This window comes from Sturnira hondurensis, unplaced genomic scaffold, assembly GCF_014824575.4.
Source record: "Sturnira hondurensis isolate 20B ecotype Veracruz unplaced genomic scaffold, ASM1482457v3 Scaffold0009935, whole genome shotgun sequence".
Lineage (NCBI taxonomy): Eukaryota > Metazoa > Chordata > Mammalia > Chiroptera > Phyllostomidae > Sturnira > Sturnira hondurensis.
Window position 1 is genome coordinate 2,963,686 of NW_028082566.1, and position 15,178 is coordinate 2,978,863.

Genomic DNA, 15,178 nt, shown 5'->3' on the forward strand with positions numbered 1-15,178 from the left:
GAGGGTTTAAAACTGTCCCTTGTCCCTTTCTGTTGCTCCCTTTTCCAAGCAAGGGGACTTTCTGTGCCAGTCAGCATCCCCAGTGACCCCCCGTTCCCGTGGCCTAGCCCTGTCACTCTCATGTGCATCACACGGGTGCACATGTGGCCAGCTTCCCCAGGAGTCACCTGACTTTGTAGAGCGGAGCTGCCAGGGCCCACCCCATGGAGGCCTGTGCTATGGTGGCTGGGGGGAAGAGAGACCCTCCTCACCTCCTCCTTCCGTAGCTCTGCTCCAGGTGTCTGTCACACCTGTTCAGAAGGTTCAAGAACAGGGGCTGCCCAGCCGTCTTTGCCATCCCTGTGGCAGGGAGGTGGGTGGCCCTGGAAAGAAGACCCTAGGCCAATGCCCTTGGTTCCCAGGGAAGGCTCCCAGGGTAGTTCTGTGTTGGTAGATGTTGAATGGCAGGCAAATTTTAAGAAAAGAGATACTGCCTATAATTCTATTCAGGAAACATGGGGTGCGCTCCCTACAAAGGTAGGAAATGGTGGCGGGTAAATCTAAAGAGCCAGTTGGGGGATTTCAGTTACAAGTAGCTGTGTATACTGGTAATAATGATTTAAAACTCCCTCATGTAAATTATCAGGTGAAGCTATTAAGATTATCATCCTCAGATTTGTATTTTACCTAAATCACCCTGGCAGCAAACCTTTAAGAGTCTAAAATGAGACCTAGAACAGACAGATGAGATGCTGTCAGGTCTTGGTGACTGGAATGACTTACAACTGCCCGGGTCGTGTGGCTTGTTTTCCTAAATAGAAATTTGTATCTTGAAAGCTGGCATTATGATTCTTTACTTTCTCTCCTTTTTTCTTCCCTGCTCTTTTTCTTATGTACCTAGCAACTAACATCATGTCTTATATAACATTTCCTGATTTAAGCAAGCACTGAGACCTGATATGTGCATGCCTGTATATTTTCTTCAGTAACTGCAATAATTACCTAAAACTCATTTGGAAATTCAGTAAGAGATGTATCGGTCAATCTTACGCCTCGCTAAGCTAACTGAAGGTTCTCAAGTCCCTTGAGGCACCCTGGACCACTCTTCAAGCCTACTGATAGCGCTTCACTTCTGTTTGATGCAATTCCTGCATTTGGCTTTCAGCGTGTGTCTGCTTTGTTCTGATAAAATGAGGTTGAATTAAATTATAAGGAAGATAGGGAAAGACACCAGAATCTAACGATCTTAAACTGCAGAACTAAAGTGAGGTTATACCTACTAATAGCAAAAACAGAAGAAAAATGTCCTCTGAGAGAATGAATATGTTATAAAAATTCACCAGACCTTGAAGTCAAACCAGGAGAAAATAGAAAAGAGGGTAATGACCACACAATTCTGAAAGTAACTTGGGATCTATAAGCCCTTTGAACAGTGAAGTATCAAAAGAGAAAAGCAACAGATTGAACATATTACCAGAAAAAGCTAAGAAATTTACAGATAAATGAAACACAAATAAACATGAATCTGTGAGACACCGAGAAAGACAAACTTGGTAATTTTCCTGTCAGAGAGAAATTGGAGCAACAGAAATGGTAGCACTATAGAAAGAAGTTGCACTGCTCAGTTGCCCTGTAAGGAAGAGACACAAAGGAACAATTTACCACTTCAGTCAGAGATGTACTGGGGTCAGATAGGTACAGTCAGCAGCACATCAAAAAGCGGAATAACAAAACAGAATGATCTTGACAAGCCAGAGCACTCAGGATCACTGTCATTACAGAGCTCAAAGGAGGCAGTGCCCAGCCACAGAGGCTCAGCCATCCTTGGGTGCATAGCATTAAAGGAATGAGGTGTCAACTCTTTTCAGGTTGCCTTTCGTGGTGTCCAAGTACCTTGAAAGAACCAGTGTGCTTGCTAAATGTCCGATTCACCACTAGACATTGACAGAGGTGCCAGGGAGAACCAGCAGTTACCAACACGCAGTCATACGGACATGCCATTAGGGACTCTTTCCCACTTTTCATTCACTCATTCCGTGTACATCACTGAATACTAACCACTTACCAGCTCTCATGCCAGCTGTTAAGGAAACAGAGCAGAGAAATAGCCCCTTGTCAGGAGTTGACAATATCTTACAATGGCTTTTATTTGAATTTTGAGTTTATTTGCATATGGGAGTTTATATTTATGGGAGTTTATATTTAGAAATGAGCAAAAGTATGTGTTAAGCATTTGAAAAAAATATGCTTGCCTCAGTTAGGAATTTTCTTTGGCTCCATACGACAGACGAACCCAAAATAACTGGCTTAAAAAGAAAGAAGCTTTTTCTTTCTCACATAAAATGAATTCAAAAGTAGGGCATTTGGAGCAGATGGGATGGGCTTAGTATCATCAGGGGTCCAGGCTTCTATCTTTTTGCTGTATCGATACAACATCCATATCATTCTTCACAAGTGCACGAGGTGGCTGTAGGAACTCCACAGTCCTGCTTGAAATAGGCTGGAAGGAGGACGTGTAGAATCCCTGCTCCCCAGTGGAATCAGCTCCGTTTGAAGTCTTCCTGCAGTCCCACAGCTGTGTGGAGTTGGCATGGCGACTGGGAAATGCACTCTTTTATTCAGTGGTTGACAGAGGAAGGGGAGACCAACAGTGTTTGTTCCCAGTTTAAAAAAAAATAGAATTCTGCCCTGGCTGGTGTAGCTCAGTGGATTGAGCACGGGCCTGCAAACCACACAATTGCCGTTCGATTGCCAGTCAGGGCACATGCCTGGGTTGCAGGCCAGTTCCCAGCAGGGGACTCATGAGAGGCAACCATACATTGATATTTCCCTCCTTCTCTCCTTCCCTTCCTTTCTAAAGATAAATAAATAAAATCTTTTAAAAAATAGAACTCTTTTCACAAAGGAGGAAGCAAAGAATGGATGTAGGGTTAGGTGTTGAACACAGCAGTAGAGACAGGCAGTCTGCTAACTTTATAGGACGTTTGTGACTGGTTCTTCTTGACAGCAGAAAGGACGACTTCATTGACCACATACAGCTCTACCTACTTTCGTGGATTAGTTCTCTTAATAGTGATTAAAAGTCTAGAGTGACAAGAAATACGGCCCTCTTAAATAATTCACTTCTAGCTTTGAAAAAGGAAAAAGAATCTTTAAAATTCTTTGTCCTATTTCTTTGGCCTTGTAAACCAGTTCAGTGGCTGCCCTTTGTCATGTTTGTTCAAAATGAGTGACTTGGCGACATGAGGGATTTGTTTATCTCTTCAAAAGGAATACTAGCCACCATTTATCATGTAGGCACCACCGTGCCAACCACTATACTAAGAGACTTGCAGGGAGGTAGATGCTGTTACTCCCCCCATTTTACCAGTGGCACTGAGACTTGAAAGTGTTATGTCAGCTTTAGAAAGTGATGTGGCTTAGCAGACGGCAGAGCAGAGCTTCACCAGGGAACCCAGCTCCTGACCTCCCTTCCTTCTGAAACTTCCCATTCAGGCTGCGGGGCGCTCCTGCGGCCCAGAGGGTGCTCGTACCCTTTGGTAAGTGAAAAATAACCCTCGTGACTAAAGGCCACTGGGTCTAAAAATACTCGTGTGACTGAGTTCTGAGTCGTTCAGTGAAATTGAGACTGTTTTCGGAGAAATCTCTGAGTTGTGAGTTGTAGTTTATATGGAACTTGAAGATTTATATTTTTAAGTTTTTGCCCATTTACTTTGATGTACCTATATTGACTGACTCAGAAGTTTTCAGTCTGTCATTGTTAAAAGCAAGTGCTTGACATAAAGTAAAATCATTCTAAAACATTTTAAATGATTTACCACCTTGGGTTTCCTTAGAGCCAAATGATCTTAACTGCACAGCTTTGAAAATGAGTATCTGATCCAAGTTCAATTGGGGCTTTTATTTTGCAGTACGTGTTGTTTTTGTTCATTTTGAGTAACTCGTTTTTAAGGCCTTTTTACACAGATGAATATGGGAAAAGTATTGTAAGACAAGAAACAAATACAGATGACATGTACTTACAAAAAAATACCCTTTAAGCAAATTAGACTCTCTGAGTCCACTCAAGTGAGCAAATAACACTGCGGAAGCTCTTCCCCTCTCAGCTCCCTCCACTTGTGGAGCTGAATTATGCACATGAACCTGACTTTAAAGAACACTATCTGAGTGCTGAGACTAGTATTTTGGTGGCACCACCCCCGCCCCACTCTGACATATCACTTTAATGGTTTCTTTTGGTTTTCTCCACCTTGAATTCTTCCGAATTTCATGAAATCCTGTCAGTGTGGAAGGTTCCAGTTGTAGGAGCACAGTAAATATTGTAAAGATTACATTAAATAGAGTTGCAGGCATCAAAGGACACGATGATATCCAGGGAGACAACTGCCAGACTGTCTCATTTCATCCTTATCACGCAGAATAGCTTCCAAATCAAACATCTTTCTGAGGCTTCAGGGGCTGATTGTTTCCTTACTCTCTAAGCAAAACTTACTTTGCCCTTCACATTCAAACATTTCATTTCCTGTGAAAATCAAAAAGCCCTCCAAGTAACCGTGGAAGAGCTGATAATCAAAGCTGTATATGCCAAAGTGGACTTACCCTTTTGATTTTGTTTTCTCTGTGTGAAGCATTTACAATCTGATAGGCATGGAGCTAGAGGTCGTAAGGTTTGATGAAAAACATGAAACAGACTTAGTCCCCAGATTTCTTTCTTTCTGTATAAGGAGATACTTGGGTACTACTTAAAAATTGAACAATCAATTATCAAAGCAAACAAATGAACAAAAGGGGTCCCTAAAGAGAGTCAGTTTTTAAAAATGTTTGCATAGATAGGTTAAAAAAAAACTGTGACATTCTCATTTTAAAACAACCTATTTTTTTGCCTTGACGTAAAGAAAATATATTAAAGTCAGCGTGACTGTGCATTCACAAAGAATGCAGACACTATATATTCAAATTTGAATTTGTGATTCTCCAAACAGAAAAAGTTAATTCAGAATAAAAATTGGTTCCCATTCTCAAATTTATAACCTAGAAATCATTTGTAAAGTTGTATTAGGTCTGTTGGTTTATTTTTTATTTTAAAAGTCATGAATTTAAGTAACTGCACATTAAAAACCAGCAATTTTTCATTTAGTTGTTCTGAGGAGTGTTTTTAAAGTATATTTCGATGGAGACAGACTCTCGATAATATTTCAAGGAAAAATTAACTATTGAAGAAAATAAGTAACATTGTCCTTCCTTATTTTCTTACTTTCATTTTAACCTGTCAAATGAAGAAAGAATGTAATGTCCAAGTCCGTGAAAGACGCAGGCCCAGCACTGAGCTTACACCTCAGTTGCCTGCCTCGGCACCCCTGAAGTAGCTTTGACATCTGAGTTTATGGCTCGGTCCCAGTGTGTGTACGGGAGTTTGGTCTTCGTGGGTACGGAACACAAACTGAGTCAGTGCCAGATACCTGGCTTTCTTGATGATTTGTTTATATTTTATATGTTAAACAGATGAATGGTCTCTCCTCTGAAAAGGATACCTTAGGTTGCTTTTAAACTTTTATTTTCTCATTCTGAGAAGTTTCGGAACAGGGAATATTTGTGCTTATCATTTCTATTTATGGGATATATGTGTATGTATTGAATGTATATATGTATGCATGTGTTGTATGTATATGTATGAAATACATGTGTGGAAATATATTTATGAGCTGCTCATTATTAAGGATTTTCCTGTTATATTTTTAAAAGTTTCCGTGAACGTTGGTTTGGCACCAATATATTTAAATTCTCAGCTTTATATTTAGAAAACTTTACATAAATTCATCAGGTTATGTTCAAGAAAGCCTAAAGAGCAAATCTTGAATAAGAAATGGCCACTTCTAGAAGCTGTTCCTTTTTTAATGTCATTTGCTAAAGCCCCAGTTATCTCGTGTGCTCTCTGTAAAAGGTCAATTAGCAGATTACTCAGGGTATTTAAAGTTTTGTGTTACCTTCTAAATGTCAAGGGAAAGTTAGAAATGCTGTTACATTTGGGAAAATTTTGCCATAAGTCATCTATATGATTAAAAAAATTTTTTCTAGGTCACAGGTAAGCATTGGCCACACCAGTTCCCAAACAGTGGCCCACTCCCTGGGGTGGCAAGGGTTTGAACACTTTTTAGTACTTGACCTCCTTTCACTGGGTGACTCCTATGAACTACAATTGAGGACTATTATGGAGTAGTAGGAAGGACAGTTTTTCATGCTTTTGTGAAACGGGAAAGGCTTCAGTCCACACATGAACTATGGGGTAAGTTTTCAGAGAGGTTTGGAAGTATGAAGAAGAAAATAACCAGTGGGATGAGGTGTGAGTCCCATCCTGGTGAAACCTGTAGGGGTTGAGATCAAAAGCCCTGATTAGAGGGATTAGAGGGATGATCTTTGAAAGCCCTCTTCAGAGCCTGGGGGAAAAGAGGTGAGGCTAGATGGCTTTGTTCAAGTCTGAGTTGAAAGCTGAGAAAACTCATGCCTTGTCCCTTCACTTTTCACTGTGAAGTAAGACAAGGCCATCTTCTAAGGATTAGGGTTGCGGGGGAGTTGTGGGTGATGTGGCATGTCAGTTGTGGGAGCAGGGGGTGGCACGGATGAGGGCCAGGTAAAAGGTTTCTGGCACCACTGAGGATTCCGCTGTGGTTGGCTGCCACAGATGCGTACCGGTACGCCTGGTTGTGTGGATTCGCACCAGTACACAGCATCCTGGGGTAGACAGAAAGGAGAAAGATGGTTGGAAAGATTCAAACATCACAGTTTATAGGCTGACTATATAGAAAGGCTTAAATACAAAGACTTGGAGGATCTGATAAAGGTAATTAAAGGGACTGACCCTGAAAGATTGACAGAGAGGACACAGCCATGAAGTGAGTGAAGGATCAGGAAGAAAGGAGCGTGGAAGGGCTCTGCAGTAGGAGAGCAATTGACCTGTGAGTGAGGAAGCCAGAGATCCTGAAGGAAAGGAGTTACCCACCAGCTTAGAGTGTCTGTAAAGGTGTTTTAGATCAGGGGTCAGCAGACTCCTGTAAAGGGTCAGATAGTAAACATCTGTGGCTTTGCAGGCCACGTGGGTTCTTTTAGAACTTCTCATCTCTGCCCCTGAGGCTTGAAGGCAGTCACAGACTGTAGGTAAATGAATGGGTACGGTCGTGTTCCAGTAAAACTGGAAAATAAGTACTTTATTCACAAAAATAAATTGACCTCCTAATTGGTCTGGATTTGTTTCAGCAGCTGTAATTTGCTGTCCCCTGTTCTAGATGATGATAATTTCCAGGATATAGACAAAGTGGAGGTGAAGATCGTTAGAAACCAAGGGACAAAAGTGCTTTAAGATCGGCATAATTACCATAAACCATTGCGCTCTAACAGATGATTGGAGAACATGTCACATGCCACCCCCAACAGAAAACGCATTTTTCTTAAGTGCACAAGGCACACTCAGGAAAAATGTTATGCCAGGCCATAAAATGAACCTCAATAAATTTAAAAAGGACTGAAATCATACCAAGTATGTTCTCTGGTCACAAAGGAATGAAGTTAGGAAACACGAAAGAAAAAAATGTGAGAAATTCACAAATATGGGAAACTTAAATAGCATACTCCTTAATCCAAAGGATTAAAGAAGAAATCACAAGGGAAATTAGAAAATACTTTGAGAAGAATGAAAATGAAGACACAACACATGCACTACGGGCTGTATCTAAAGCACTCTGCTTTCAGAGAAGTTTATAGCTAGAAGTTCTATGTTAAAATCGAAGAAAGATACCAAATCAAAAACCTAACCTTCTCCAGTAAGACAGTGGATGGGTAAGAGAAGAAAAGGGCAGTAGACAGAAGGGTCTGAAGTGGCCTAAAGAGGTGGAATGGGATGAAAGCCCAGATGGAGCAGTTGGCCTTCGGATAAGGACAAGTTTCTCTTTGTAACTGGAGCATAGAGACTAGGGTGGTTTATTTGTAAGATTATAAAGTTCTCATCTTTACCACTTTCGTCTTTTTTCTCTAAAGCTGGAGTTGAGGTCGTTTGCAGAGTAGGAAGTGAAGCAGTGGAGATTTGAAGAATAGTCCTGGTGGAGGGTGGTTGAAATAGCCCTTGTGTAGAGTTGGCTAGAAAATGAACTGTTAAGAATTGCAGGGTGTTGAGGAACCATTTGAGTCTGGTAGTAGTGCATTAGAGAGGAACAGCCGCTTCGGGATTCTGTCCCTTGCATTTGGGTGTGTGGGTGAAGGCAACTGTTTGCATTCATACATGGCTAGAATTTGGGCTAGATAGGTGTGATGGAAAGATAAGTGGTCAGTGAAACTCAGGATGTTGAAACAGGCCGTGGTCACCAAGCTCGATAAGGACAGAACTAAAGAAAGGAAAAAGCTAGTAAATTAGGGGAGCAAGGAGGGGGACCAATTAGCTGGAGGTCATGAGGAGGTCTAATACCAATCATGTCTACCAGTGCAAGACATCTGTTTGGTTCACGGATGCTTCCCAGTTCCTGGAACAGTGCCTGGCACATAGGAAGTGTGAAGTGTTTGTGTCTATTGCATGATCTTGGCAGAGCAGGAACTGTTTACTAAGGAAGCTGGAAGGATGGGAGAGGTGGTCAGGGCTGGGTGCTTGAATGTGTGACGGAGGAGGCAACGCATTATGGGTGACACTCCGTGTGTCTGACACATATATATGGTAGGTTCTCAGTAACTATTATCTTTTATCATGTTTTTTGGCCTTTTGTAGGAATTACTGTATTTTTCGGATTATAAGATGCACTCCCCTCCAATTTGGAAGGAAAGGGGGTGCATCTTATAGTCTGAATACAGCTTGCCTGGCTTGCTGGGGTGGGTGGGGAGCAGCGGCGGAGCAGGGTCACAGGTTATTAAATATTTTACCACATTTTTGCTTCAAAAATTTTTTTCTTACTTTTCTCCTCTAAAACCTAGATGTGTCTTATGGTCTGGTGAGTCTCATAGTCCTAAAAATACAGCACTTATTTTTTAAAGAAGTAAAGTAATTTCTCTGCAAATGTGTAAGTTAACCTTTCCCAAATAGTACCATTAAAAGCCATTGGAACAATCAGGATTCTTAAGAGTCTACTTCACATGGGCAAAATAAACAAACTACTTGTAAGAATTATTATCTTCCTTTACAAATTAGCCTAGCTGTAGTTCTCAAAGCCAGAAGCCCTGGGGACTACTAATGCTTTCTATTGCTTTGTTTATTTTGCTTATCACAGATGTGGGCGGTTGTATATTTACAATATTGTATCACCTCTCTAAAGTACATTAACCTTTCAATAGGCCTCTTTTCTCTTTTAGTAAAAGGCTGAAGCCTCGTTTAAAAATAGGGTGGCTACAAAGGGAATGTTTACACGAGGAAACTGAAATGACAGTTGTGTAACTTTTAAACAGTGCCAGTATTTTCCCACTTAGCTACATGAATCAATGAAGTATTTTTGAGTCAGGATTCACATCTTTTCTGGGTAGCAGTAGCTCTTAAACCCTATTGGTCCCCCACACTATATCATATAATTACTTGTACACAGTAGATAATGTAAAAGTCTGGACTGACTGATCCTTAATTGTAAAATAAGCAGGTCTCAGAAGTGCCCTTCCCGCTTTGCCTGGTGAGTTTCTTTTATGATCCAATTCAAATTTCACTTCTGAAATTATCCCAGGTATTACAGGCAAATGAGCATACCTCTTTCCTTGGAGTAGTTCATAAATATTTCCTCCTGCACTGCCATTATTTACTTATATATCTGTCTCTCATCCTTGCCTTTCATCTGCCAAAGAGCACGGACTTGGTCTTACCCATTTTACTGTCTCCAGGGCCCTGTGGCCTGCAGTGGACCAGGCACTTCAGAATGGTCTAGCAAATGAGTGGCGTGGCACGGAAACTCATTTTACAAGCACACCATAGACTTAGGTTGGAAAATTCTGCCCTCTAAGGGATTTCCCCTGTTGGGAATTTTTTGCATTTAGGATACTGCAAGAGATTGATTATGGCTCTGCGGTCCAACCAGTAGTTGTAATTAACCTAGAGAAAAGTTAGCTTTTTTTCCTACACTAACTTCTTTTAAATTAAGCATTACGAATAACTGATACGCAATATATATTTGTTAAAAGTATAGGTGTCCACCCAGATGTTAACAGTGGCCCTGAGCAGTATGGCTCCGTTGGTTGAGCATCATACACAAAGCTAAAGGCTATGGGTTCTATTGCCAGTCAGGGCACATGCCTAGGTTGCAGCTGGTCCCCAGTGGGGATGCATGGGAGAGGCAACCGATTGATGGATGTTTCTCTCCTTCTCTTTCTCCCTCCATTCCCCTCTCTCTAAAAATAAATAAATCAATCTTTTTACTTTTTAAAACATGTTAACAGTGACTATTATTTGGATGGTAGTATTTTTGTTTTTTAAGTTTTCTTTAGGTATAATCTGTTTCTCTCTTTGAATTTTTCTGCTTCAGAATATATGTAGGAAAAATATATTTTCCATTTTTAAAAGATGTGGTATGTGATAAAAAAACAAGAGAAGTAAATGCTTTGGTATAATTTGGAGCCAGTTAGCTGGGTCAAGATGGGCCAGTCCATGCTTCGGTAACAAACTGCAGTGGCTTAGAGAAGCATAGTTTGTTTGCTGCGGGTTGATTACGGTTCTCCGTCCAGTCACTCAAACCCAAACCTCTTCCATCTCCAAGTGGGTCCCGAAGGCACTGCAGCAGGAGAGGGAGGGATGGAAGAGAGGCCTGCCAGCCCTCACGTGCCTCATCATGTGTCGCTGTGCCCTGGCCAAAACCAATCTCGTGGACTCACGCTTGCTGCAAAGTAGAGTGGAAAATGCAGGGGATCACCAATTGTTGCTGCTGACACAACTGTAACTCTTTCCATTTTACAGTTACTGCAATGAATGTATGTTGGATCCAGACTGCGGTTTCTGCTACAAGATGAACAAATCAACCGTCGTTGACTCCTCCTGTGTTCCCGTAAATAAGGCATCTACAAACGAGGCAGCCTGGGGCAGGTATGTCACTCAGTACTTGCTTTAAGAACATACAGTAGAATTTCAGAAAGAGACCCATTTTTAAACTTACAGAGCAGCTGCACTTAGTGTCGCTAACTGCATTTCTTTTGAACTTGTCTTCTTTTCAAACGATCTTTTAAAGTTTGCAGCATATACTGACAAAAGTGGATGCAAAGTATCACCGCAGTGTGTTTCAGAGACTTAGAGAAGCAGGCACTCAGACCCAGACGCAGGGAAATCCCCGTTCCAGACTGACCTCTGCCCTGAGCTGGAGGGGTTTGAATTTTGAGGCAGGGGCTCCTGTTTTCAGGCAAGGGGATGTCTTTTCTCATTGCATGCTGTTTTACTACACCAGTAATTTTCAAGCTCCCAAACTTAAGTGAAAGATAGGAAATTGTCAAGTCAAATTAACATCACTTTGAATTTTTTCATGGAACTGTTATTTTCTTAGAGTGCTTTCCTGGAGTTTAATGAAATTTAGCAAAATAAAGATAAAAGTTGGTGATCCTGGCATGTAACCAGTCAGGGAAGCTATAAATCTTTCTCTTTGGGGCAGATCATATTGGTTTGTAATAGGCAAATAAATGAAATATTTGCATAGGACAAATATTCCCTACATTTATGAACTAATGTGTTCAAATCCATGGTCATAGGAAATACGTAAATATTATTCGACATGACTTTAACCTCTTTTGTGTTTTAAATTCCCATGAGGAGAATAATACATTCTTATCCTGTCTGCTGCATAGTAGTGATGAAGGTAATGAAATCTGTAATAAAATGCTTGTACCTCCTAGGAGCTATAAAATACAATATGCCACTATTAATCATTATACTCTTATCATTAATCATTTTGCTAGGGAATTACTTCAAAGAAGTGGAAGTAAATTATATGCCAGTTGAGTGAAAATCTAGACCACATTTTAAATATGCTAATTACCAAAAAAAAATTTTGTAAAGATATTCAATTACTACTTAAAATTAAAGCTTTAAAAGAGCTTCTTTTAGAAACACCCAGTGTGTAATTTTCATTAGCCAAGCTTCATTAGGGAGTTAATTGACTAAATATTTCTGGAAGTGACAGTGTATAATTTTAACCCTTATGATTCCTTTTTCAATACAAAAAGTCCCTGCTGAAAGTGAGTAATCGAGAATTATGGACATACTATGAAATCTGTGTGTGCAGTTTCCTGTATTTCACAGAATTAACTTCTGAACTTACTGTAAATGTTTACTTATGTGAAGGGGACACTACAGTTAGACATTCCTCTTACTCTAAGAGATCTAGAGGCCAGAGACGTTAAAATAGGAGTTTTGTTCATTCTTTTTGCAAATAACAAAGTATTGAATATATAACTCTTTAATAGAAAGGTACATTCTTTTATTGTAGCATATGCTTTCCTTTTATTTATATTTTTGTGCTATTGTCCCTTGACTGCACATACTACTAGAGAAAAGTGAGGCACAGATAACACTCAATTGGAAAAATACAAAGAACTAAATACATGATATAAATAAATTTTATGTTTGTTGAATATTCCTAGGAAAAAAAGTTTTCTCACTCTTTTCTGTGCCAAGCAGCGTTGGTTGCCGCACTCTGGACCAGGAAAAAAAGCAAAACAGGCAGGATGTGTTCACCATGGAAACGTCCTACAATAGAATATCCATTTGTAGTGCAATAGCGTTCACTATGTTTTTGTTTATTAGCTGGTTGATAGGTTTTATACTAGTACCTAGAATGGAATTCTCAGGGCAAAATCTACCATTACCTTGGATTTGCATCTGAAATACGCGATTTGTGGATATTCCACTGCAATTGTTAGGGCGGTTCATAGCCCCATGTCCTAACCTCTGCCTGGAGCTGTTTCCTCAAAAGGCACTAGATGGTATGGTGATACCGTTCATGATGGAGATAGTGTGATGATTTCGATAAACCGAATTGTCGCAACATAACGAAGACTACTTGTCCATGTAATCAGTTGTATCTTTTTTTATATTTCAGTAAAATTCTAAAAAATCCTTTAGCTCTCCAAAGAAGGTATGTAAATGGTCAACAAGTACATGAAAACTGCTCCACATTACTGATCAGTAGGGAAATGCAGATTAAAACCACAGTGAGATAGCATCTCATACCCGTCAGGATGGCTGCTATAAAATACAAAGTAAAAATTGTGGACATATTGGACCAATTAGAAAGTCGGTGCCCTGTGGGTGGAATGTAAGTGGAACAGCCACTATAGAAAACAGGATGGCAGTATCCCAGAATTTTAAAAGAGAATTACATATCATCTAACAGTTCCATTTCCAGGTATATATCCAAGAGAACTGGAAACAAGGTTTTAAAGAAACGTGTGAATACCCATGTTCATAGCAACACTGTTCACAATAGCCAGAAGATGGAAGCAATCCAGGTGTCCGTGCTGGATGAATGGATAAACAAAATAGGATATCTATACATACAATAATATAGTAGTATTCAGACTTAAACATATTCTGGCACTTCCAACCTCATGGATGAACCTTGAAGATATTGTAAGTAAAATGAGCCAGTCACAAAATAAGAAACACCCTATGATTCCACTAGTATGAGGGACCTAGGATACCCAACTTTATAGAGAGAGAAAGAAGAATGGTGGAGGAGGGAGCAGGCACTAGAGTGGCTGTTTAATGGGTATGGAGTTTGATTTGCAGAATGAAATGTGTTTTGGAGATTGCTTGTACAATATTGTGAATATACTTAACACTATTGAACTGTATTAAAAATTTTAAATGGTTTATTAAGATGGTAAGCTTTGTGTTATATGTATTTCACCACAATTAAAAATAAAAAAGGGAAACTCATTTAAAAACCGTTTAGCATACTTCTAGAAAATACAATATGGTAAGCTGATGGAAAGTCTCCTCCTCCTCATATCACCCCCTGTACTTCCCACACGCGTCCCCCACACATGCAAATACAAGTTTAATTTGGAAGTTAAAAAAATCAAATTAATTAACCAGTTAAAAAGAAATCATAGTATAAAACAAAACATTGAAATTAATAACTGAAAAGATTCACAAGAAGTTAGACCTAGAACTAAGCCTGTAGAGTAAGCAGAGGATGGAAATTAAATGATGAGGAAAAAATAATGCAAAGCAAAGAAATATTAGAGGCAGTCAAAAAACACAAAGCGAAAGTTGACTCATAGAGAAGACCCATGTAAAGGAGAAACCTCTTACATTACTTTTTAAGAAAAGAGAAAGGGCACAGATAAACAATATTTAGAATGGAAGAAAAGCATGTAAGGACAGATAGTAAAGATTTTAAAAATCGTAAGAGAATACTACTGATAATGTCCAGTGCATTTGAAAACAGATAAAATGGACCATTTTCTAGAAAAAAAAATATAACTTTCCAAAACCAGCTCAACACCTTTGTGAAATATGATTTTAAAAATCAGAATATACTTTATTATTTATGCTATTACAGTTGCCCCAATTCTCCCCCTTTGCCACCCTCCACCCAGACTCCCCCACTCCCTCAGGCAATCCCTACACCATTGTCCAGGTCCGTGGGTCATGCATACATATTGTTTGGCTACTATGTCCCCTGTGCTGTTCTTTACATCTTCATGAATATTCTGTAACTACCAACTTGTACTTCTTAATTTCTCCACCTTGTTCACCCATCCCTCCCAACACACCTCCCATCTGGCAACCATCAAAAAATTCTCCATATCTATGATTCTTTTCTGTTTCTCCATTTATTTTTTTATTCAATTATTAATAGATATGTTTTTATTGTTCATATTTTTGGTCATATTATAGAAGATCCTTTAAACATTTCATATAGTAATGGTGTGGTGATGATGAACTCCTTTAGGTTTTTTGTTTGTTTGTTTTTTGCCCAGGAAGCTCTTTTTGTGTCCTTCAATTCTAAATGATAGCTTTGCTAAGTAGAGCAATCTTGGTTGTAGGTCCTTGCTTTTCATCACTTTGCATATTTCTTGACAGTCCCTTCTAGTCTGCAAAGTTTTTTTTTTTTTGAGCAACCAGCTGACAGTCTTATGGGAGTTCCCTTGCAGGAAACTAACTGCTTTTTTCTTGCTGCTTTTAAGATTCTCTCTTTGTCTTGAACCTTTTGCATTTTAATGATGATGTTTTTGGTGTGGGCCTCTTAGGGTTCATCTT

The 15,178-nt window shown here is 39.6% G+C and overlaps 1 protein-coding gene across 1 annotated transcript in view; it reads left to right on the plus strand.

Annotated features, from left to right (window-relative positions):
- Window positions 1-15,178, plus strand: part of SLC2A13 (solute carrier family 2 member 13) — a 282,694-nt gene that overhangs the window by 216,134 nt on the left and 51,382 nt on the right. Inside the window, exon 7 of the mRNA XM_037058158.1 lies at window positions 10,883-11,008. Coding sequence (XP_036914053.1) covers window positions 10,883-11,008 — 126 coding nt within the window. The remainder of the gene's footprint in view (window positions 1-10,882; window positions 11,009-15,178) is intronic.